The sequence below is a fragment of the Populus trichocarpa genome, chromosome 12 (genome assembly GCF_000002775.5).
Source record: "Populus trichocarpa isolate Nisqually-1 chromosome 12, P.trichocarpa_v4.1, whole genome shotgun sequence".
Taxonomy (NCBI): domain Eukaryota; kingdom Viridiplantae; phylum Streptophyta; class Magnoliopsida; order Malpighiales; family Salicaceae; genus Populus; species Populus trichocarpa.
The window spans coordinates 14,038,639-14,061,332 of NC_037296.2; the positions used below are offsets into that span (position 1 = coordinate 14,038,639).

The following is a 22,694-nucleotide window of genomic DNA, read 5'->3' on the forward strand; positions in this document are numbered from 1 at the left end:
ACACAGCCCCAGCTTCAGACAGCTTCCATCACGCAGACCCTTTCCTGTTAACACAACCGCAGAGCCTGTAGCTGCCGCCAACAAAACCCCAGCATCCTCTCCATGAATAAACCAAAACACATCCCTGCTCATCCACTGATAACTCCTTAAACTACCCAGATACATGACTTCCAAAAGGTATATGATTTTTAAAGTTAAATGTAACCTCTAAAAGTATGGAGAGTTGGGGACTTGAATTATTCTTTGCACGGTGACAAATGAATTCTAGAATTTAGATTTTTATTTCCCATCTAAATATTAAAATATTTGACATTAAAGATATTTTAATATATTTTTAAACAAAAAAATATATATAAAAAATACTTTACAGCATAATTTCAAGCACCATCAACAAATCCAATCATACAACCTCAACAAATCTGGACCATTCATTTTCAGACCCAAAATCAAAGATCAATATCAAACCCCAGTCCCTGCTATGAAAACAGGATAAAATCACCAGATCTCAAAAACCCAGATAGATAGATGCTTGTTTATATTTCCATTACACAAGAACTAATTGGTTACTAATTTTGGTTTGTGTAAATTAGTTTGAATGGCCAGATATATATTACATAAAATGAAGAGAAGAAATAGAGAAGCAGGAATTTCAGTAGAATGCTATAATCAGATGTCCATATCAGATACATTCTTAACCTAAGGTCAGTATCAATAAAAAATAATTGCTATATATCGAAGAAGAAATTACTTTCCACAAATAATAATCCTTAGCCTAGAACTCGGTAGAATTGAAAAGCACGAGTGTTTCACCTTTGGAACTCAAAATGGCATGTCATTCTCAGTAGAAACATACAACCAGGACTAGACTGAAAAGCTACAATAATATAGGGACTGAATTGAAGTGTTAGAAACAGTACAGGGACTGAAACAAAACTCAACCCCCATCACCAAACCCTAAGTACATAAACTAACTAAACCAGCAGCCTCCTTCCACTCACACTCTCTTCTCTCTCTTTCTCAGTTCATCCTAACATCATTGTCTATTTTTTAAAAATAATTAAATTAAACAGACAAATGGCAGAGGCACTTTTATCGCCAATTTTGGAGCAGCTAACCACGGTCGTTGCTCGACAGGTAATTACTTTTATACAATTTGCAATGATCTAATTAACCCTTACATTAATAAGAAATATAAAAATGATCTCTTTTTCTTTCTTTATAAGAAAAACAAAATAAAATATCAAATCCTCAGATCTAGATTTGGATTTTATTAAAGAAATTTCTATTTATTGTTTTATTATTTTTCATATTTCTGGAAATAATCTAAAACAAATATTCTTAGAAGGAAAATGGAGTTGTCGATCCTCTCATAAAACTGAACTACTAAGGGTAAAATAATCAATCAGATGTTAAAATAATAAGTTTCATAATCTTATTATAATACCAACAAATATTTATTTCCAAATAGATTTTACGAATACCAACAAATACAGATCCTTTTATTCTCAATATTTCTTTGATCCACCAAGCTTATGTTATATATAGGTTTGACGTTGAACAATTTAAGATTCATTTTCTTCCTTCTTGTATAGTAGCAGAGTGCAGACAGAGATATCATCATGATGATGATAAAAATAAATATTATTATTTTTAATATATTGGTTTTTAATAAATATTTTATATATAAATTATTAATATAGCCAATCCATTTCACAGTACGTGTCAACTACTGCGAAAAAAAACAGATTAATAAAAATTATCTAATCTATTAATTACCAAAAATTAAAATTAAAAACTTGCAGTGAAATCATGGAAATGTTTCCTCTGCTTGAACTTCTTTATCTTTTCCACACTAATAGGTACGAGAAGAGGCCTAGTGGGGGATGTGAAGAAACAAGTCGACAAGCTGAAAAGCAATCTCCTTGCTATCCAATCTGTCCTTGAAGATGCAGATAGACAACAAGTGAAGGATAAGGCTGTAAGAGATTGGCTAAACAAGCTCAAAGATGTATGTTATGATTTGGATGACGTGCTCGATGAATGGAGCACTGCAATTCTTAGATGGAAAATGGAGGAAGCTGAAGAAAATACTCGCAGCCGACAGAAGATGCGATGTTCCTTCCTGAAATCTCCTTGCTTCTGTCTCAATCAAGTGGTTCAACGTCGCGACATTGCCCTCAAGATCAAAGAAGTTAGTGAAAAAGTGAATGACATTGCCAAAGAGAGAGCAATGTTTGGCTTTGAGTTGTACAGAGTCACTGATGAACTCCAGCGACTAACAACTACCTCCTTTGTTGATGAATCAAGCGTGATTGGTCGAGATGGTGAAAAGAAAAATGTTGTAAGCAAGTTGCTGGCTGAAAGTAGTCAAAAAGCACGGGACGTGGATGTCATCTCTCTAGTAGGGCTGGGCGGAATTGGAAAAACAACTCTCGCCCAACTAGCTTTTAATGATTCTGAGGTTACGGCTCATTTTGAGAAAAAGATATGGGTGTGTGTTTCAGATCCATTTGATGAGGTTAAAATAGCCAAAGCTATCCTTGAGCAGCTTGAAGGGAGTGCACCGAATTTGGTTGAATTGCAATCCCTTTTGCAAAGGGTTTCTGAATCCATTAAGGGAAAGAGGTTCCTTCTTGTCCTTGATGATGTATGGACAGAAAATCATGGACAATGGGAAAAACTGAAACCATCTCTCACAGGCTGTGCACGAGGAAGCAGAATTCTAGTGACCACTCGTAAGGACGCTGTGGCAACGATGATGGGAAGTACTGGCCACCGGATCAACATTAAGGAATTGTCCGACGAGATATGCAGGTCAATATTCAATCATGTGGCATTCCAGGAAAGAAGCAAAGATGAGCGCGAAAGATTGACAGATATCGGCGAGAAGATTGCAAGCAAGTGCAAGGGCTTGCCTCTAGCTGCCAAGGTATTAGGAGGTCTGATGCAGTTTAAAAGAACAAGAGAAGAGTGGGAACGTGTTTTATCTAGCGAACTGTGGGAGCTAGAACATGTTGAAAGGAGACTATTTCCACCTTTGCTTTTGAGTTACTACGATTTACCTTATGTGGAAAGACGATGTTTCTTGTATTGTGCCATGTTTCCAAAAGACTACGACATGCGCAAAGATGAATTGGTGAAGATGTGGATGGCTCAAGGTTACCTGAAGGAGACATCAGGTAGAGATATGGAGGTTGTTGGAGAGGAGTACTTTCAAGTCTTGGTAGCACGCTCTTTCTTCCAAGATTTTAAGAAGTATGGTCTAGAAAATATCAGATTCAAGATGCATGATATAGTGCATGATTTTGCCCAATATATGACAAAAAATGAATGTCTAACAGTGGATGTCAATACACTTGGAGGAGCAACAGTGGAGACTTCATTTGAAAGGGTTCGTCATTTAAGCATGATGCTGTCAGAGGAGACATCTTTTCCCGTGTCTATTCACAAAGCCAAAGGTCTTCGCAGCCTCTTGATCGACACTAGAGACCCTTCGCTTGGAGCTGCACTGCCTGATTTGTTCAAGCAGTTGACATGCATCCGGTCATTGGATTTGTCAAAGTCTTCTATCAAAGAAATACCGAACGAGGTAGGGAAATTGATACATTTGAGACACCTCAATCTGGCATCTTGTGGAGAGTTGGAGTCCCTGCCAGAAACCATGTGTGATTTATGCAATCTGCAATCCCTAGACGTTACTTGGTGTGGTTCTCTCAAGAAATTGCCTAATGCGATTGGAAAACTTATCAAATTGAGGCATCTCCGGATTAATGGTTCAGGTGTGGACTTCATACCAAAGGGAATAGAGAGGATAGCATGTCTTCGAACATTAAATGTGTTTATTGTGTGTGGTGGTGGTGAGAATGAAAGTAAAGCAGCTAATCTAAGAGAATTAAAAAACTTAAATCACATTGGAGGGAGTCTTGGGATACGGAATCTACAAGATGCGAGTGACGCTGCAGAAGCACAACTCAAGAATAAGAAGCGCCTGCTTCGTTTGGAATTGGATTTCGACTACAACCAGGAGAGCGGCATTTTAATTGAAGCTTTACGGCCTCCGTCTGACTTGAAATATCTAACCATATCTAGGTACGGAGGGTTGGAATTGCCAAGTTGGATGATGACATTAACCAGATTACAGGAGCTTATACTGTCTGATTGTACAAAGCTGGAGGTCATGCGTCCGTTGGGAAGATTGCCCAACCTTGAAAGCCTGGTATTGAGGTCGTTGAAGGTGAGAAGGCTGGATGCTGGATTTTTAGGTATAGAAAAAGATGAGAATGCCAGTATTAATGAAGGAGAAATTGCAAGGGTCACTGCTTTCCCCAAATTAAAAACACTTTGGATTGGTAATCTCGAAGAAGTAGAAGAGTGGGATGGAATTGAAAGGAGAGTGGGAGAAGAAGATGTCAACACAACTTCAATAATATCCATTATGCCACAACTTCGATGGTTGACAATTCTTAACTGCCCGTTGCTGAGAGCACTACCAGACTATGTTTTGGCAGCGCCTCTACGGGTATTAGACATATGGGGTTGCCCCATTCTAAGGAAACGTTACGGGAAGGAGGAGATGGGTGAAGATTGGCAAAAGATTTCTCACATCCCAAACATTTCTATTTATAGTTAAAGAATAGTAAAGGCACGGAAGTCTGTAGGACCGGCAGGAAGAGGTATGTTTCATATACCTCTTTACTGTATATTGTTGACTTTGGATTGTATTTCCTACTTACCATTTATTCCATCAAATGCAGCTGTGATATATATACCCATCTCTCTCTCTCTCTCTCTCTCTCTCTCAACATATATAAAATAATATGTAATTCATATGTTCATATTTAAAGAATAGTTAGGACCGGCAGGAAGAGGTAATTTTTTATTTAATTATTGAATTAGACTTAAATTTTACATGTTAAAAAATTAATCTAAGATGAAATTATCTCGCTTAAATTCTCCAAATGCCACTCTAAAAAAATTATTCTACCAGTGTTAATTCAACGGTAAAAGATTTTACCAAATCTATTTTAACAAATCTATTTTGGGCTCCCCATTTTTGTCATTCAGAAAATGGAATAGTCATTTTAACTTTGTTTTTGATTCTTGACTTTGTTTTTGATTTACTAATTCTTCATTTGTTAACCAAATGATTTATTTTTATTTTGTTCAGAGTGGCTTCCGATTTGGTTCTGTGTTGTGATTTACTTCTTTGATTGTATTAATTATTTATTATTAAAATAATATTTTTTATTTTTTAAAAATTATTTTTAACATAACATATCAAAATAATTTGAAAACATCAAAAATATATTAATTTAAAATAAAAAAATAAAAAAATTTCAAAAAATTTTTAAAATGCTTGCTAGACTTTAAAGTTAATCTAACAATCTAAATCATGATAAAATAAAATAAAATAAAAGTCAAGCCATACATACAATGATGCTTATATGTGTATTTTTTTTTTTTAATGATCCCAATACATATTTGAAGAATAAAAAAATTAGTTCAAAATTAAAAAAAAAATTAAAATCTTTTAAAAATACAACTAAACTATGGCACCTAGCACCAGGTACCATGGGCCAGCGCGCCCATGGCCAGGCAAGGAGCTCCCCTGAAAAGCAACATGTAGAATTTAGGCGTAATAGAGTGTCTGTAGACACTACTACTTAGGTACTAGCTATCACGCACTTTAATAAGTTCAATTATTAGTATTTTTAGCTGAAATATTGCACAAAAGCTGGAAAAAGTCCAATTAAGTGGCTGTTTGGTATAATTATAATATATTATTTTAGTATATATTATTAAGACAGCTATATTTTAGTATATATTATTATAGTATAATTATAATATATAAGTTATATTATTATAATTAGCATTATAATATATAAGTATCTCACGACTTTTAGAGTATTACTTAATTAATATTGAAAATTTATATTTTTAAGAAATTCAACATAATATACTCAATGGCTAGAAGCTTGGTGGCCAATTTCAGATCATGAGTTTTCGTTTATTGTCGAGGATGATTTGGAGGTTTCGCCGCTGTTTTATAAATTTGCGAGGGGTTTGCTTGCTATTACAATGTGTCGAATTTTAGTCCTTTTATATATGATATGGTGCTTCACTTCAGCGTCCACGGTTTGTCCCAGGTACTGCTCTTTTTTCAGGTTTTGTATTTGTTAGACTGGATGTTTTAATGTTCAGTGTTAAGGTTTTGTGCGGATGTAGGGTGCTTCTCATGCTAAAACTTGCTTTACAAGTAGTGTTTGAGGCTTTTCATTGTGTTAACATCGAATCTCGGATTGGATTTTGAGTTAATTGCTAGGCTGAAATCCTTTTAGTCTTTTGCTTGTGGCGTAAATATATGTATCATGTCCATAGGATGCGAACTTGAAAAGTTTCCATTTGGTATTTCGCAATTGCATAAGCATATGTGAAGCTAGCTCATTCCACATCGCCGATCGAGCTAAGTTTTTCACTGATTCCACTATGATGTCTAGGAAATGTTATGACACGTACGTCAAAAACAATATGCATTAATTTTGTTGCTGGTAGAGAGTGCCATATGCAATATTTTCTGTCTCTTATTGGAGCCTTTTTATGAAAATTGTGTTAATTCAACAATTCTCATTACATACCCCTGACCTGATTTTTTTTAAAAAGAATTCTTTTACCTTTTTGAGAGTGATTTTGGTTTATCTGGTCGCTGATTGCAGGTAAACATGGAAACAAAATACAATTGGATAGTGAAACGCATCTTTTCTTGTACCCATTGGTTGGTACTTGGCGTCAGATTCTCTTTCCAAAACCTTGGAAAGAGTTTAGGTTGTGGTACGATCTGTCACGTTCACACTAGAAGAAAAGAGTTGGATTAATTCGAGGAAATCCACAGCCTCCAATACTTACTGATTGCTACTGTTTTCATGCCTTTCTCATTAACATGAAGGACTAAAATACAACTGGAAAATAATAACTGACGATGCACATTTCTTGCTCATTAACATGAAGAAGAAAGGAAGGTGATGCAGTCCAGACAATATGAATCCTTTCCTCCAGAAAATCTTGCTCCTTTCTTGTCCTTTTCACGCCCATTTGCTCCCCTTCACAAACAAACCTCCCATTTAAAGGAGCTCCAATCACACAAACCAGCAATCCTTCCAAAAAATTTTCCATGACCAGCACATGCTACTGATATCAGATAAACATAAAATGAAGAGAAGAAATAGAGAAACAGATGACAAGCAGGAATTTCAGTAGAATGCTATAATCAATTTCAGGAATTTCAGTAGAATGCGATAATCTTTCAGTAGAATTCTCCAGACCAATCGTGTTATTAAGTGAAGACCATGAATTCAAAACTATGATATCAGAATCAAGATAGATAGCATAACGATGATCATCAGGAACAACCCAACAAGAAAAAAAAAACAAGAGACAAGTTACCAAAACATAGATTCTAAACATAAGAAATGGCGCGATTGAATCACTACATTACATAGTATAACGATGATCATCAGGAATATAAAATAAAAATTCTTCTCAACTCGAGCGAAGAGGGTATTAACTAATACATGGTTTCTAGTTCAAGAGCCAGCATCAAAATTACTAGATTATGAGATTTATTTTAAACACCTCAATGTGATAGTACAGTGTCCTATATGAGATTCACACAGGAACCAGCAAGATGTTGTGTCATTCTAGTCATACATGTGATTGACATTCCAGAAGGGGGAGATATTTTCAAGAAGCGAGCTAATTACTTGTAGAGAGCAGCAAGGTGAACCGGTTCAATATAGTGAACATATGTCTTTCACCGCTGAAACCAAACTGGAGTGAAAATATGGGTTTTCTCCATAGCCTTATCACCTCTAGTCAACCACGGGTCTCGCAGCAAAGGATACGGGTTCAAGAAAACAAATTCACTATTTATCAAGCCAATCACCCCACCCTTCTCTTAAAGATTACAACTTTTTACTTATCTTTAACAACAAAGCATCTTCAATAATCTTAACTCACTAAGTTTTCTGTTAATTTCCTCATCAACAAGAATATCATCACTGCCAAACACGGTCGTACTTTTATAATCCTCAACTAAAACCATTGTAATAAAATAAAACATCGTAATATCTTATCAATTTCTTATTCAAATACCTTATAATAGACCTGGTTACATGATCCATGTAATACCAAGAATCGAGGGACTTTTCGTTTCTTCTTCTTCGGTGTTTTTTTTTACTTTCATTTTCGTGATCTTCTTCTTCTTCTTCTCTAATGGTGTCTTCTTCATTGATATTGTCGACGCCGAGACTTAGCTTGGGTTTTGAATGAGGGACAGTGTTGTGTCGATACCAAGAGTGTTTTTTTATTGTCGTTTAGAATTTTTAAATTAATTTTCTTTTAAAAAAAGGCAATTAAATTACGTGTTTTTATGATTTTAATATATTAATATGAAAAATAAAAAAATCTAAAAGACATTATTATTTAATATATTTTAAATAAAAAAAACTTTATACATCCCTTGTAGACTTAGGTAAAAAATTATTTTTTAAAAAATAAATAATTTAATAAAATAATTGTTTTAAAAAAATAATTAAACTTTTAAACTCTGATCCGATGAAGTTAAGTTTAAAAAATTCTGGTTAAAACTGGTTCAAAGCCTTCATTGAGCCCAATGTAAAGAGGTCCAACCTGCCGTCATAAAAGCCCAATATTCTCTTCTCCGCCACCACTATGCCATGCCTTTTATATAAGCAAACGAATATGTACGAAGAAGAGCTTAGGCCTACAAAAGGGGAAAAGGGAGAAAAGTTGATACTGCTTTTTCTTCTAAATAGACACCGGATGACTATTGCACCCTTGTAATGGTATCTGATTCAGCGAAAAGGAGGGTATTATGGTAATTGGAACAACTTAAATCGAGAATCTGAACCGCTGTATTCCTCTGCAAAGATGCACATGCTGTTAACCAATGATAAATTAATGTATAGCTGTTACAGTTTGTTATTTATTAGGACTCCATTACTGCAACAACTGTTACAATATGTTATTCATTAGGACTCCATTACGGTTACAGTTACAGTTTGTTATTCTTCCTGCAACGTAGAGAATTCAGTTAGGTTCTGTATCTATATATATATATGTCTTCTATTAATAATATATGTAAGCAATTCTCTTCCAAAAGCTTCAGCTCTATCATGGTATTAGAGCGTCTCTGATCCTTTATTTATTTTTTTCTCTTTCTCTTCCTACTCTTTTTCGGTTCTGTTTCTCCCTCATTAACATCACCATGTCAACTTCCATTCCATCAAATACGGAAAACCACCTTATCACCATAAACACAGCTGCTCAAGCTCCTCTTAAACTCACCTCTTCCAACTATGCTTCCTGGAAAATTCAATTTGAAACACTCTTTATTGGCTACGATCTCCTTGGTTACATCGATGGGTCCAAGCCGTGTCCCTCACTAACTCTTATAACAGATGATATCATTGTTCCCAATCTTGCCTATAGTCTCTGGGTGAGGCAAGATCAACTTCTATTGAATGCTATTGTTGGCAGCCTTTCTCCTCCGCTTATCTTCTTTGTCGTCCGCACCATTTCTTCTCATGATGCATGGCATGTTCTTGCCACAACATATGCCAAACCATCCCGTGGACGTATCCGCCAGGTGAAAAACCAGTTAAAGAATCTCACAAAAGGCTCTATGAGTATCACAGATTTTGTCTACTTCATTAAAGCAAAATATGACGAACTTGCTGTTCTTGGTGCTCCTATGGACACTGATGATCTTACTAAACAAATCCTCGATGGTTTAGATGAAGATTACACAGAACTTGTTCAGGTTGTCCAAGCTCGCGAAGCTGCTATCTCCTTTGATGAACTACATGAGAAACTTCTCTTATTTGAAGCATCACTTCAAACACGGTCACAATCCTCTCGTCTTGGTCCTATTACTGCCAACTCTTTCACCAAGAACTCAAGCAACAACAATTGGCGACCCTCAAGAACCAACTGGCGCCCATTCTTTTCTCCTATTGGGAACACTCTTCGTTCCCTACCTATTGCCAACTTTCGACCTGCTACTTTTCCCAATCAGGTTCGCAATAATCATCTGCCTGCACGTCCTTATTTGGGCCATTGCCAGATGTGTGGCACTCAGGGGCACACTGCTAAACGATGTCCTTCTTTTCATTTAGTTCATGTTCATGGTTCTAACATTGCCAACTCCTCCAATGGTATGCCATCCTCCTGGAATCCCCAAGCCAATTTTTCTTCTTCATCTCTATCCACCGCTGCGTCATGGTTACTAGATAGTGGTACTTCCCATCACGTTACTGCCGACCTCAATAATCTTTCTCTCCATACACCATATAATGGACAAGATGATGTTATGCTAGGCGATGGTACCAATCTTCCTATAAGTCACACTGGTTCAGTATCTCTTCCCACATCTAACTCTTCTTTCCAATTACAAGATGTTTTGTGTGTTCCCAAAATGCAAAAAAAATTAATATATATTGCATTATTCTGTATCACTAACAATGTGTCAATTGAAATTTTTCCTCATTGTTTTCATGTGAAGGACCTACAAACGAGGGACATTCTTCTGCAGGGCGGCACTAAGGATGGTATTTATGAATGGCTAGTTGCCATCTCTTCCACTCCTCCCATTCTAGCTTTCTCTGTTGTCAACAATGTCCATTTGGCACCGGCGCTTTGGTCATCCAGCCTTCACAATTCTTAAACATATTATGTCCTCCTATCATTTAAATTTTTCTTCTCAAAAGAATTTCTGCTGCAATGCTTGCTTAAGTAATAAAAGTCATAAACAACCATTTTCTGTGTCTATTTTGCTCACTACTCGTCCTCTTCAAGTTGTATTTTCTGATGTTTGGACTTCTCCTATTATTTCACACGATGGTTATAAATACTATGTTATCTTTATTGATCATTTTACAAAATACATTTGGTTATATCCATTAAAACAAAAATCTGATGTCCAAATAGTGTTTCGACGCTACAAAGCAATTGTTGAAAAATATTTTCAACAAACCATTATTTCTCTTTATTCTGATAATGGTGGTGAATACATTGCTCTCAAACCATTTCTTTCAGAACATGGGATTAGTCATCTCACGTCTCCACCACATACACCTGAACATAATGGTTATTCTGAACGGCGACATCTTCACATTGTCGAAACTGGTCTTGCCCTTTTTTCTCATGCCTCAATTCCCACTACCTTTTGGACTTATGCCTTCACCACTGCTGTTTACCTAATTAACAGGATGCCAACTCCCACATTAAACATGTCTTCACCATATGAGTCAATTTTTCACAAGAGTCCTAATTTTTCTAAACTTAAAGTGTTTGGCTGTTTATGTTATCCTTGGTTGGGTCCATATGCATCTCATAAACTTGATTTGAAATCTCAACCCTGCGATTTTCTTGGATACTCCCTTTCTTAGAGTGCATATCTATGCCCTAACAAATCCACTAACAAACTACATGTTTCACGGCATGTACAATTTGTTGAGTCAGTTTTTCCTTATAAGTCTTATCCTACTGCAACTTCAAATTTTCCTTCCCCCGTGTCTGACTGGATGCCTTCACCTATTTTTGTCTCATCTCAAACCCCACAACAACTGGCTCTTTCTGCTCCTTCCTCACAATGTCATGCAGATGCATCTCCTTCTATGGTCTCTTCATCAAGTCCTCCAACTCATGCCGAAGCAATTCCTTCCATCATTTCTACTCCACAGGTACCTACTTCCCCCTCTCATCATAATCCTTCACTTCCAGCTCCATCTCTACCTGTTCCACCACCACCACAACATTCCCAACACCCTATGATCACTCGGTCCCGGAATAATATCCACAAACCAATCCAGAAACTCAGTCTTCACACTACTAAACCAGTCATCTTTCAAACAGAACCTTCCACCTCCTCTCAGGCACTTAAAGATCCAAACTGGCGATCTGCTATGTCTGAGGAATATGATGCTCTAGTATGCAATGACACATTGGAACTTGTTCCTCCTAATGGTATCACTAACGTTGTTGGTTGCAGGTGGGTTTACCGCATTAAAAGACATTCTGATGGTTCTATAAACAGGTTTAAAGCACGACTTGTTGCAAAAGGTTTCCACCAGCGTCTCGGTGTGGACTATCATGAGACTTTCAGCCTCGTTGTGAAGCCAACAACTATCCGCTTGGTACTCAGCCTTGCTGTCAGCCGCGGATGGTCACTTAAACAACTGGATATCAACAATGTTATCGCACGTGTGCAGCGTCACGACGATCATCCACCCTCAATTGTATGGATATATATCTAGTAAATACGGGGAGACACGAAATTCTTTGTCTCTTAGCAGTAAAAAAAATGGAATGGAGTCGCCACCTAGTATTATGGTCACTAGGAACCCTAATTGGTCTCAGAGATCGGGTACGGAGACTGGTTGCGTAAAGGGAAGGTATTAGCACCCCAAATACGCCCTACCTAAGGTAAGCTGCATTGTTTTATTTGTCTGATCAAAATCTAAGGTTTGGTCGTGTTTTCTAATTGTTGGTCTTGTCTATCTAAGATTCAAGAAAAGCCCTCCTCAATAAGAAGGTTCTTATCTTAATGGGGTAGAACCTAACCGTTCTAACGTTGGAAAAAGATTTAATATCCGGAATACGTATTACGTGTCATATCGTACCCTGGATACTAAAAGACAAACAAAATAAAATTTTTTATTGTTTTTGAAATTTTGGCTAATGTTCTCTTGACTTTAATAAACTGGTTATTAAAGCCAAAATGCATGTTAAAACATTATTTTTTTGTTTATAAAAAACACAATATGATTTTTTAGCTTTGAGACACTTGGCCGTATGCACAAAAATATTTTTTCTTTTTTTCAAAGTTTTTTGTATTTTTGAAAGTTTTGACGAAAACCGGGTATTTTAATATCAAATTTTGTATTTTTAGCAACATAAAAATACTGCTTGATATTAATCAAAATGACAAAAAAATACGCAGGAAACTTGTAAAATTACAAACAAATATTTTTGAATTTTTCTTTTAACAAAAAAAGAAAAAAAATTGGGTCGGATCTGGCCCATCCATCCTGGGCTGGGCCTGACCCGGCCCATATACTGTGGGCTGGGCTGATGTGCCAGCCCATAACAAATAAAAGGACTGGTTACTGTGCTGCGCACAGTAACCAGCAAAAATATAATTAGCTAGTTAATCTTCATTTTGCTGCAGAACGTAAACGTTCTGTAAAATGAAGCTGAAGCACAAAACGATGGGGGAGGGGAGAAAGTTACCTGGAGCGGTGGCGACGCTGGCGGCAGCGGATGCGACAGGGGTGGTGGTGTAGGCGGCGACTGTTCTCCTTCCTTCTCTCCCGTCTCCTCTGTTTCTCTTCTCAGCCACCCTCTCCTCTGCCTTTTTTTGTTTTCTAACTTTGGACACAAAAGAAAAAAATTATATCGGAGCCCAATCATTGCTCCACCATGCACACATGCTTAACCACCTAAAAGAGAACGGTGCGACGCTTCCAACACTATAATGGAAAGCGGTGCTTGGCCATCGAGAGATGCCACATGTGTCATTCAAGGAGCATTGATACCTCCCACTCTCTGACACGTATTGCACGTGTCAACCAGTTTTTATTTTTATATATATGTTAAAAGACTAAATTTTTTCTCATTTACATTGATTATAACTAAAAAGCCATAATGAAAATATAAAAACACACCTGGACACAAGTTTTAATTTTTTTTCCTTTTAAAAGCAATGTAGTCATTTAACTATGCTAGCAAAACGTAAAAAGAAATAACCCCTTGGACCTTAATTGTAAAAAAAAAAATTTAAGACTGTTTAAGTAATTTTACTGTGCATTTGAAATGGTAAAAGATCTATTGTCCCTAATTAATACGAGAATGACAAATGAACCATGTAAAAAAGACTAAATTACCCCTAACAGCTAGTTAAATGACTTTTTTAGAAGGGCAAAATAGTCATTATATTTTTTTATTCCACAACGATGAGTTTAGGGATACAGTGAAACGTTGATGGCTTTTTATTTTTTATATTTACTAGAACAATTTTTAAGGATATTATAGTTAATTTTTAAGGATATTTTATATATTCATAAATTAAATGTTAATGAAAATTAAGAAAAGAAAAGAATTAAATTATCAATAATGATTGATGAGAAACAAAATTAATGTAATGTATATTTTGAATAATAAATTGAGATGAAGATATAAAATATTTTTTTTCTAGAATAATTTTGATTCTTTTAAAGTGCATTTATATATATATATATATATATATATATATATATATATATATATATGCAGTCTCTCTATTTTCATTATCTGTATTTTTTATATTTCAAGACAAGAATCAAATGCTACATACAAATATTATACATTATAGAAAGAAGTATAATTTTATTCTCTCTAATTCTCAGTCCACCCTTTTCAAGATTTAAAATTAAAATCTCCTTATAAAAAACCTAAATCTTAACAGTTAGATTGTGGATTTAGTAATTAATATTAAATTCTGTCCTTGTTGTTTTGTAATTTAATGCTAAGTTGCTAACTATACTCTTATAAATTCTCGTACACATTCAAGAAAAAAACAAAACCCTAAAGTAAACCATTAGTGAGGTTGGATTCCTTCCTTTTATTTATAATCGTTTAAAACCAAACCCTTCTCTTTCTTCCTTCCATCGAAATATCAACTTCGTTTAGAATTTGATTGCTTGTCGTTTTCATTGTGCGGCATTCCAAAATTACTGATTCGAAACCACATCTTCAACAAAAATAATCATCCACATGCTTCATCTGTGGATGACAAATTCTAGGAATCTCAGCTAATTGTGAGAACTGCTGCGACAAACCTATGAAAGATGTCAGGGAAGGATTAAGAAAGCTAGCTATTTCAACGAAAAAACTATTTACTAGGGCTAAAAAACGAAAGAAAGCCTGCTTTTTTGTTCTTAGAGGGAAGGGCAAGGGCCAAGGTTGATTGGACTTGATATAAAGATGATGTCTAATAAAAATGCCATTGATGGCCCTTTTTGCAGGCTGTGATTCAAGGGTCGCGATCATTTTTGGATGCTGATTTTGTTTTTAGTAAAAAATTAAAATCTAATAATTCTAAAACTTGGAAAAAAATTTCTAAGGTTTTAAAAAAATTCTCATCGATAAATTTTTTTTATTAAAAACTAATTATTGTAAAAGCTGAAACAGAGAGAAGAGCAGCTGCTGGGAACCCAAAAAGGATGATTTTGTTTTCTAACTTTGGACCCGAAAATCCCCCCTGTTTCTGCTTCTTTGTAAACCTCCCCTGTCTCTTTTCTCAAATTTGTTCCTCCCTTCTCTATTTTTTTTTCTTCTTCAAGTTTGTTTCTCAAAAGTTTTGCCCCCTCTGGTTTCTCTCTCTTTTTTGTTTTTGCAGCTTGCCTGTCTTCCCCTGCTCTTTCCCTTTTTTTTTCTCCAAAGAAAACTGTTGGTCTCTCTCTCGGTCTCCCTCACTTTCTCTTTAAAAAAATCCTTCCAGCTCTCCCTTCTTGATCTCCCCCCCTATTCTCCTGCACTCCCTCTGTATTTATAGGCAGAGGGAGAGAGGGCCACCATGCCCTATCCTGCCATTATGCAGGGCATGGCATGGTGGCATAGGGGTGGCTACTCCACAGCCGCCCCTACCTCTGTAGGGCATGGGTCTTTTGGTGTGAAGGCGTGGTGGTGTCAGTGAAGGGACAAGTCAGGTCGTAGTTGGTTTTTTGGTTTTTGGGAGAGAGAAAGGAGAGAAAAAAATAGGGGGAAAAATGCTTCTTCTTCCCCTGTTCTCTGCGCGTCCAGGGGAAGAAGCAGGCTTATGGTGCCGTTCAAAACGGCACCGTTTGCTCTTTCTCTCTCTTTTTTTTCCAGTGAAATGCATGAAACGACGCCGTTTTGACCAAAACGCGTCATTTCATTTAAACGAAAACTGGCGCCAAAATGGGTCAATTTGCGCGCTTTTTCACTATGGTCCTTGGTTTTGGATTTCTTCAATCGAGTCCCTAATTGGCCACCAGACTTCAATATGTATGCAATTAAGCCCCTGATTTGACCAAATCAACTCTTAAAAATTATAATTTGACCCCAGAACTTTAATTTCTTCCAATTAAAACCCAAATTGACTTAAAAATCAATTTTTCTTGCGATCAAACCCTCCATAAATTCAATTAAACTTTCAATAAAATTTAATTGAGCCCATATACATCTGATTTTGTACATTTCTTCCTCAAATAAAATTTTCTTTATCAATAGGGCTCTCACCGGTCAACGATATACTGTCAAATTTCAATCCTTGTATTTTTTGATCCTCCTCAACCAATTTTTGACCATTTTCGGGGCGCTCTAGCATCCTCTTTTCACTGCTATTATTTTTTTATTTTTTTTATTTTGTGCGGGGACCAAAAAATGGGTTACAACAAATGCTTTCCTTCAAGGTCATCTTTCTGAAACCGTTTACATGGCGCAACCTCCTGAATTTGTTGATCGCGAAAAACCGTCATTTGTTTGCAAACTCCACAAAGCCATTTATGGACTCAAACAGGCGCCCCGGGCTTGGTATCATGAATTGCGCACATTTTTGTTGGCTTCTGGTTTCCGCAATTCCCACTCTGATCCTTCTCTGTTCATATTTAACAGTGCTCAGCATGTTTTGTTTTTACTGGTTTACGTGGATGACATTATTGTCACAGGCAGCGGTGACGACATTCTATCAGATTTTGTTTCTAGCCTTGCCAAACGTTTTTCTCTTAAGGATCTTGGCAATTTGTCCTACTTCTTGGGTGTTGAAGTTCTTCCTCACAAACAGGGTATTCTACTCTCTCAACGCAGGTACATTACTGACCTGCTAACTCGTCTCAACATGCTGGACGCAAAACCAGTGCTCACTCCAATTCCAAGCTCTGCATCTGCTATTTCATTGCTGTCTGACTCGCCTTTATAGAATCCCACTGTTTATCGTGAAGTTGTAGGGAGTCTTCAGTATCTTTCTCTTACAAGACCAGATGTGTCATTTGTTGTGAACAAACTATCTCAGTTCATGCACAGCCCAACCGATGACCACTAGATCCTTGTTAAGCGAATTATGTGATATCTTATTGGTACACTAAACAAGGGCCTTCTTCTGCACCGTGACTCGCCCTACAATCTTCATGCCTTCGCTGATCAACTTCATGCCTTTTCAGATGCCGATTGGGCTGGCAATAAAGATGATTATTCATCCACCAGTGCTTATCTAGTTTACCTTTGGAGTAATTTAATTTCATGGAGTTCAAATAAACAAAAGACCATTGCCAGGTCTTCAACAGAGGCTGAGTATCGCTCCGTTGTTGCCACTGCTGCTGAGCTCTGTTGGGTACACTCTCTACTTCATGAACTTGGTGTTGCTCTGTCTTCTTCACCTGTGATATACTGTGACAACATTGGAGGAACTCAGTTAAGTTCCAATCCTATTTTTCATTCTCGCATTAAACATGTTGTCGTTGACTACCATTTCGTCCTATTTTCAGGGATAATATAAAAAATTTCATTAAATTTAAAAAAATGATGAAATCTCGTATCTTCAGGATTCACGTCAAAGTTTTTGTTAAAATTCAAGAAATTGTGAAATATATTATCTTTAAGGATTAATGTAAAAAAAATAAAAAGTTAAAAAACTAGTGAAATCTCCTATTTCAGAAATTAAAGATAACAAAATTTTCGTTAAAATTCTTTTATATATTAAGGCCAGTGCCATAAAATGACAAGCTATGAAATCTTAGATTTTTAGGGTTTAACGTTATTTCGACAAGTTTTTTTATTTTTAGAAACCGATATTTATTTTTAAATAAATCATAAATAAAATCAGAATATAATAGCATAAAATAACTTAGAAAAACAAAAGTAATGGTAATTTTTTATTTGAAAAGATATGATAAGGGTGGTGTTAACCTGATAAGGGTGGTGTTAAAAAGAGAGGCAACAACGGAGAAGAAGAAATAAAAAAGACATAAAAGCACAGTATCTGCAACAAGAAGAAGGAAGGAGAAAACAGGATCAGACAATAGATAAAAATGAGAAGTCAACTTCTATTATCCCCGAAAAAGATCTCAATGAGAAGTCAACTTCAATTTCATTTTTCAACCTACAAGTTGTGCTGATCTTCCTTTACCACAGTCCTACAAAAACTAATAAAAAAATGTTGAGACACTAAAATACAAGCTTCACCTGCAACGCCAAACCCTAAGTATATAAACTAACTTCCATTCACAATCAGCCGCCTCCTTCCCTTCACCCTCTCTTTCTCTCTGCTCATCCCATCATCATTGCTTCTCTCTCTCTCTCTCTCTCTTTCCAATCAGAACTAAACAGACGATGGCTGAGGCACTTCTATCTCCGATCTTGGAGCAGTTAACCACAATCGTTGCTCAACAGGTATTTTTCTACCATCTGCAATAACCTGATTTACCTAGCAGAGATAAGAAATATATATAAAGTTCAAGCCTTTTTTCTTCCTATCATAAAAAGAATACTTTTAACTTGAATAAATAAAAATAATATTTTAAATCCTCAAGTATATATTTGGATTTTATTAAAGAATCTTCTTTTTCTTGTTTTATTATTTTTCATATTTCCAAAAATAACATAAAGAAAATATATCATTCCAAATATAGGAAAACCGAAAAAGGCAAAACAAGAGATGCCAATTCTCTTTAAACTTAACTATTAAGGGTAAAATAATCAATAAAAAGTTCAAAGGATTAGCGAGCGAGTATTTGGTGTGAATTAACACACAATCTTATTATCATGCCTTTATTTCACAAATTATACATACAGATCCTTTAATTATTCACTTGCATTTATACATCCATATATCTATAGTTTAATGTAAAATGAAAACCAGATTTTATGTCGGTTCAAAGGAGAAATCCTTCTCTCGTGAGAACAATGAACTCTTTCCATACCTATATTAATTATATATATATACACGCACAGGTTTAACGTTTTACCATTTAAGATTCATTTTATACCTTCTTGTACAGTAGCGTAGTGCAGACTGATATCATCATCATGATGATAAAAAGAAAAAACAAATATTATTATTTCTAATAAATATTTTATATATAAATTATTAATATAGTAAATCCATTTCACAATAAAATATATTAATACAAAATAGAAATGTTTCCTATGCTTGAACTTGTATTTTCTACACTAATAGGTACAGGAAGAGGTGAACCTAGTAGGGGGTGTGAAATTGTCATAGAAATGTTTCCTATGCTTAACGTTTCTTTTCCTTTGTACACTAATAGGTACAAGAAGAGGTGAACCTAGTAGTGGGTGTGAAGAAACAATGTGACAAGCTGAAAAGCAATCTCCTTGATATCCAATCTGTCCTTGAAGATGCAGATAGAAAACAAGTGAAAGATAAGGCTGTAAGAGATTGGCTAGACAAGCTCAAAGATGCATGTTATGATATGGATGACGTGCTAGATGAATGGAGAACTGCAATTCTTAGATGGAAAATGGAGGAAGCTGAAGAAAATACTCACAGCCGACAGAAGATACGGTGTTCCTTCCTGGGATCTCCTTGCTTTTGTTTCAATCAAGTGGTTCGACGTCGCGACATTGCCCTGAAGATCAAAGAAGTTCGTAAAAAAGTGGATGACATTGCCAAAGAGAGAGCTAAGTATGGCTTCGATCTGTACAAAACCACTGATGAACTCCAGCGACTAACAACTACCTCCTTTGTTGATGAATCAAGCGTGATTGGTCGAGATGGTGAAAAGAGAAATGTTGTAAGCAAGTTGCTGGCTGAAAGTAGTCAAGAAGCACGGGACGTGGATGTCATCTCTCTAGTAGGGCTGGGAGGAATTGGAAAAACAACTCTCGCCCAACTAGCTTTTAATGATGCTGAGGTTACGGCTCATTTTGAGAAAAAGATATGGGTGTGTGTTTCCGAACCATTTGATGAGGTTAAGATAGCCAAAGCTATCCTTGAGGAGCTTGAAGGGAGGGCATCCGATTTGGTAGGATTGCAATCCCTTTTGCGAAGGGTTTCTGAATCCATTGAGGGAAAGAGGTTCCTTCTTGTCCTTGATGATGTATGGACAGAAAATCACGGACAATGGGAACAACTGAAACCATCTCTCACAGGCTGTGCACGAGGAAGCAGAATTCTAGTGACCACTCGTAAGGACGCTGTGGCAACGATGATGGGAAGTACTGGCCACCGGATCAACATTAAGGAATTGTCCGACGAGATATGCAGGTCAATATTCAATCATGTGGCATTCCAGGAAAGAAGCGAAGATGAGCGCGAAAGATTGACAGATATCGGCGATAAAATTGCAAACAAGTGCAAGGGCTTGCCTCTAGCTGCCAAGGTATTAGGAGGTCTAATGCAGTCTAAAAGAACAAGAGAAGAGTGGGATCGTGTTTTATCTAGCGAACTGTGGAGGCTAGATGAGGTTGATAGAGATCAAGTTGAACGACGAATATTTATACCTTTGCTCTTGAGTTACTACGATTTACCTTCTGTGGTAAGACGATGTTTCTTGTATTGTGCCATGTTTCCAAAAGACTACGAGATGGACAAAGATGAATTGGTGAAGATGTGGATGGCTCAGGGTTACCTCAAGGAGACTTCAGGTGGAGATATGGAGCTTGTAGGAGAGCAGTACTTTCAAGTCTTAGCAGCGCGCTCTTTCTTCCAAGATTTTGAGACGGATGAGGATGAAGGAATGACATTCAAGATGCATGATATAGTGCATGATTTTGCCCAATATATGACAAAAAATGAATGTCTAACAGTGGATGTCAATACACTTGGAGGAGCAACAGTGGAGACTTCAATTGAAAGGGTTCGTCATTTAAGCATGATGCTGCCCAACGAGACCTCTTTTCCCGTGTCCATTCACAAAGCAAAAGGTCTTCGCAGCCTCTTGATCGACACTAGAGACCCTTCGCTTGGAGCTGCACTGCCTGATTTGTTCAAGCAGTTGACATGCATCAGGTCATTGAATTTGTCAAGGTCTCAAATCAAAGAAATACCAAACGAGGTAGGGAAATTGATACATTTGAGACACCTCAATTTGGCATGGTGTGTAGAGTTGGAGTCCCTGCCAGAAACCATTTGTGATTTATGCAATCTGCAATCCCTAGACGTTACTTGGTGCCGGTCTCTCAAGGAATTGCCCAAGGCGATTGGAAAACTTATCAAATTGAGGCATCTCTGGATTGATAGTTCAGGAGTGGCCTTCATACCAAAGGGAATAGAGAGGATAACATGTCTTCGAACATTAGATAAGTTTACTGTGTGTGGTGGTGGTGAGAATGAAAGTAAAGCAGCTAATCTAAGAGAATTAAAAAACTTAAATCACATTGGAGGGAGTCTCAGAATAGACAAAGTAAGAGATATAGAAAATGTGAGAGACGTCGTGGATGCACTACTCAATAAGAAGCGCCTACTTTGCTTGGAATGGAATTTCAAGGGAGTGGATTCCATCTTGGTGAAAACAGAGTTGCCAGAGCATGAAGGCTCTTTAATTGAAGTTTTACGGCCTCCGTCAGACTTGGAAAATCTAACCATACGGGGTTACGGAGGGTTGGATTTGCCAAATTGGATGATGACATTAACCAGATTACGGATGCTTTCACTTGGTCCTTGTGAAAACGTGGAGGTCTTGCCTCCGTTGGGAAGATTGCCCAACCTTGAACGCCTGCTGTTGTTCTTCTTGAAGGTGAGAAGGCTGGATGCTGGGTTTTTAGGTGTAGAAAAGGATGAGAATGAAGGAGAAATTGCAAGGGTCACTGCTTTCCCCAAATTAAAAAGTTTTCGGATTAGGTATCTCGAAGAAATAGAAGAGTGGGATGGAATTGAAAGGAGAGTGGGAGAAGAAGATGCCAACACAACTTCAATAATATCCATTATGCCACAACTTCAATATTTGGGAATTCGCAAGTGCCCATTGTTGAGAGCACTACCGGACTATGTTTTGGCAGCGCCTCTACAGGAATTGGAGATAATGGGTTGCCCCAATCTAACAAATCGTTACGGGGAGGAGGAGATGGGTGAAGATTGGCAAAAGATTTCTCACATCCCAAACATTTATTTTCATGATATATAGGTGAGATGGGTGAAGACTTGGAAGCTAAACCATTCATCTATAAGAGATGATACCCATCGATTTTGTGGATTAAATCCAAATAAAGTTAACTAAACCTAACACAAAAAATCTTCAACAATAAATATGATTTCTGTTAGTGAAAGACAAGCCCCCTAGTTCCTGTGCTTTCTAAATGCCATCACAGCCCCATTCAAAGAACTTCCAGACAGAGGATTCTTCAGACCAATAGATTTTATATACCCTTTTTCTGTAAATGGATTGAACTCATTTGTAATCTATTCTTCAGACACAAAACATCTTCAACAATAATTAAATTACAAATCACCAACAAAATTCAGCAAAAAAAACCTAATTCAGAGTTTATCCATCTTTATTTTTTTATAAAAAAATGAGTGATTTATTGCAAGTCAAATATTTTTGTTCTTTATAAAATCTTTGTTCTTTAAATATATTTTTGTAGTTTAAAAAAATAATAAATTAAAAAATTTATATATATTTAATCAAATAAATTAAAAATTATTTATGTTAATAAAT

At 36.4% G+C, this 22,694-nt stretch overlaps 2 protein-coding genes and 2 long non-coding RNA genes across 7 annotated transcripts in view; 2 read left to right on the forward strand and 2 right to left on the reverse strand.

Annotated features, from left to right (window-relative positions):
* Positions 1-6,919, forward strand: part of LOC7482215 (putative disease resistance protein RGA4) — a 124,615-nt gene extending 117,696 nt beyond the window's left edge. Inside the window, exons 1-4 of one of the 3 annotated variants that reach the window (XM_052445813.1) lie at positions 975-1,134; positions 1,860-4,673; positions 5,993-6,146; positions 6,714-6,919. In XM_052445813.1, coding sequence (XP_052301773.1) covers positions 2,069-4,630 — 2,562 coding nt within the window. In that variant the 5' untranslated portion in view covers positions 975-1,134; positions 1,860-2,068 and the 3' untranslated portion in view covers positions 4,631-4,673; positions 5,993-6,146; positions 6,714-6,919. Of the gene's footprint in view, positions 1-974; positions 1,135-1,859; positions 4,773-5,992; positions 6,147-6,713 lie in introns of those variants that run through there. The other 2 variants (XM_052445810.1, XM_052445812.1) reach the window with 2 other exon arrangements.
* Positions 1-21,681, reverse strand: part of LOC127904070 (uncharacterized) — a 134,515-nt gene extending 112,834 nt beyond the window's left edge. The window contains exon 1 of one of the 2 annotated variants that reach the window (XR_008056905.1): positions 21,625-21,681. This is a non-coding gene — a long non-coding RNA (uncharacterized LOC127904070). Of the gene's footprint in view, positions 1-4,204; positions 4,350-21,624 lie in introns of those variants that run through there. The other variant, XR_008056904.1, reaches the window with a different exon arrangement.
* LOC18103922 (putative disease resistance protein RGA3) overlaps positions 1-22,307 on the forward strand; it is a 134,906-nt gene extending 112,599 nt beyond the window's left edge. The window contains exon 5 of the mRNA XM_052445809.1: positions 20,502-22,307. Coding sequence (XP_052301769.1) covers positions 20,502-22,160 — 1,659 coding nt within the window. The 3' untranslated portion in view covers positions 22,161-22,307. The remainder of the gene's footprint in view (positions 1-20,501) is intronic.
* On the reverse strand, positions 18,075-20,559 carry LOC112323567 (uncharacterized). The gene is made up of 2 exons (XR_008056906.1): positions 19,362-20,559; positions 18,075-18,499 (listed from the first exon to the last, which is right to left on the reverse strand). It is a non-coding gene; the product is annotated as an uncharacterized LOC112323567 (long non-coding RNA).
* Positions 22,308-22,694: the final 387 nt, after the last annotated feature.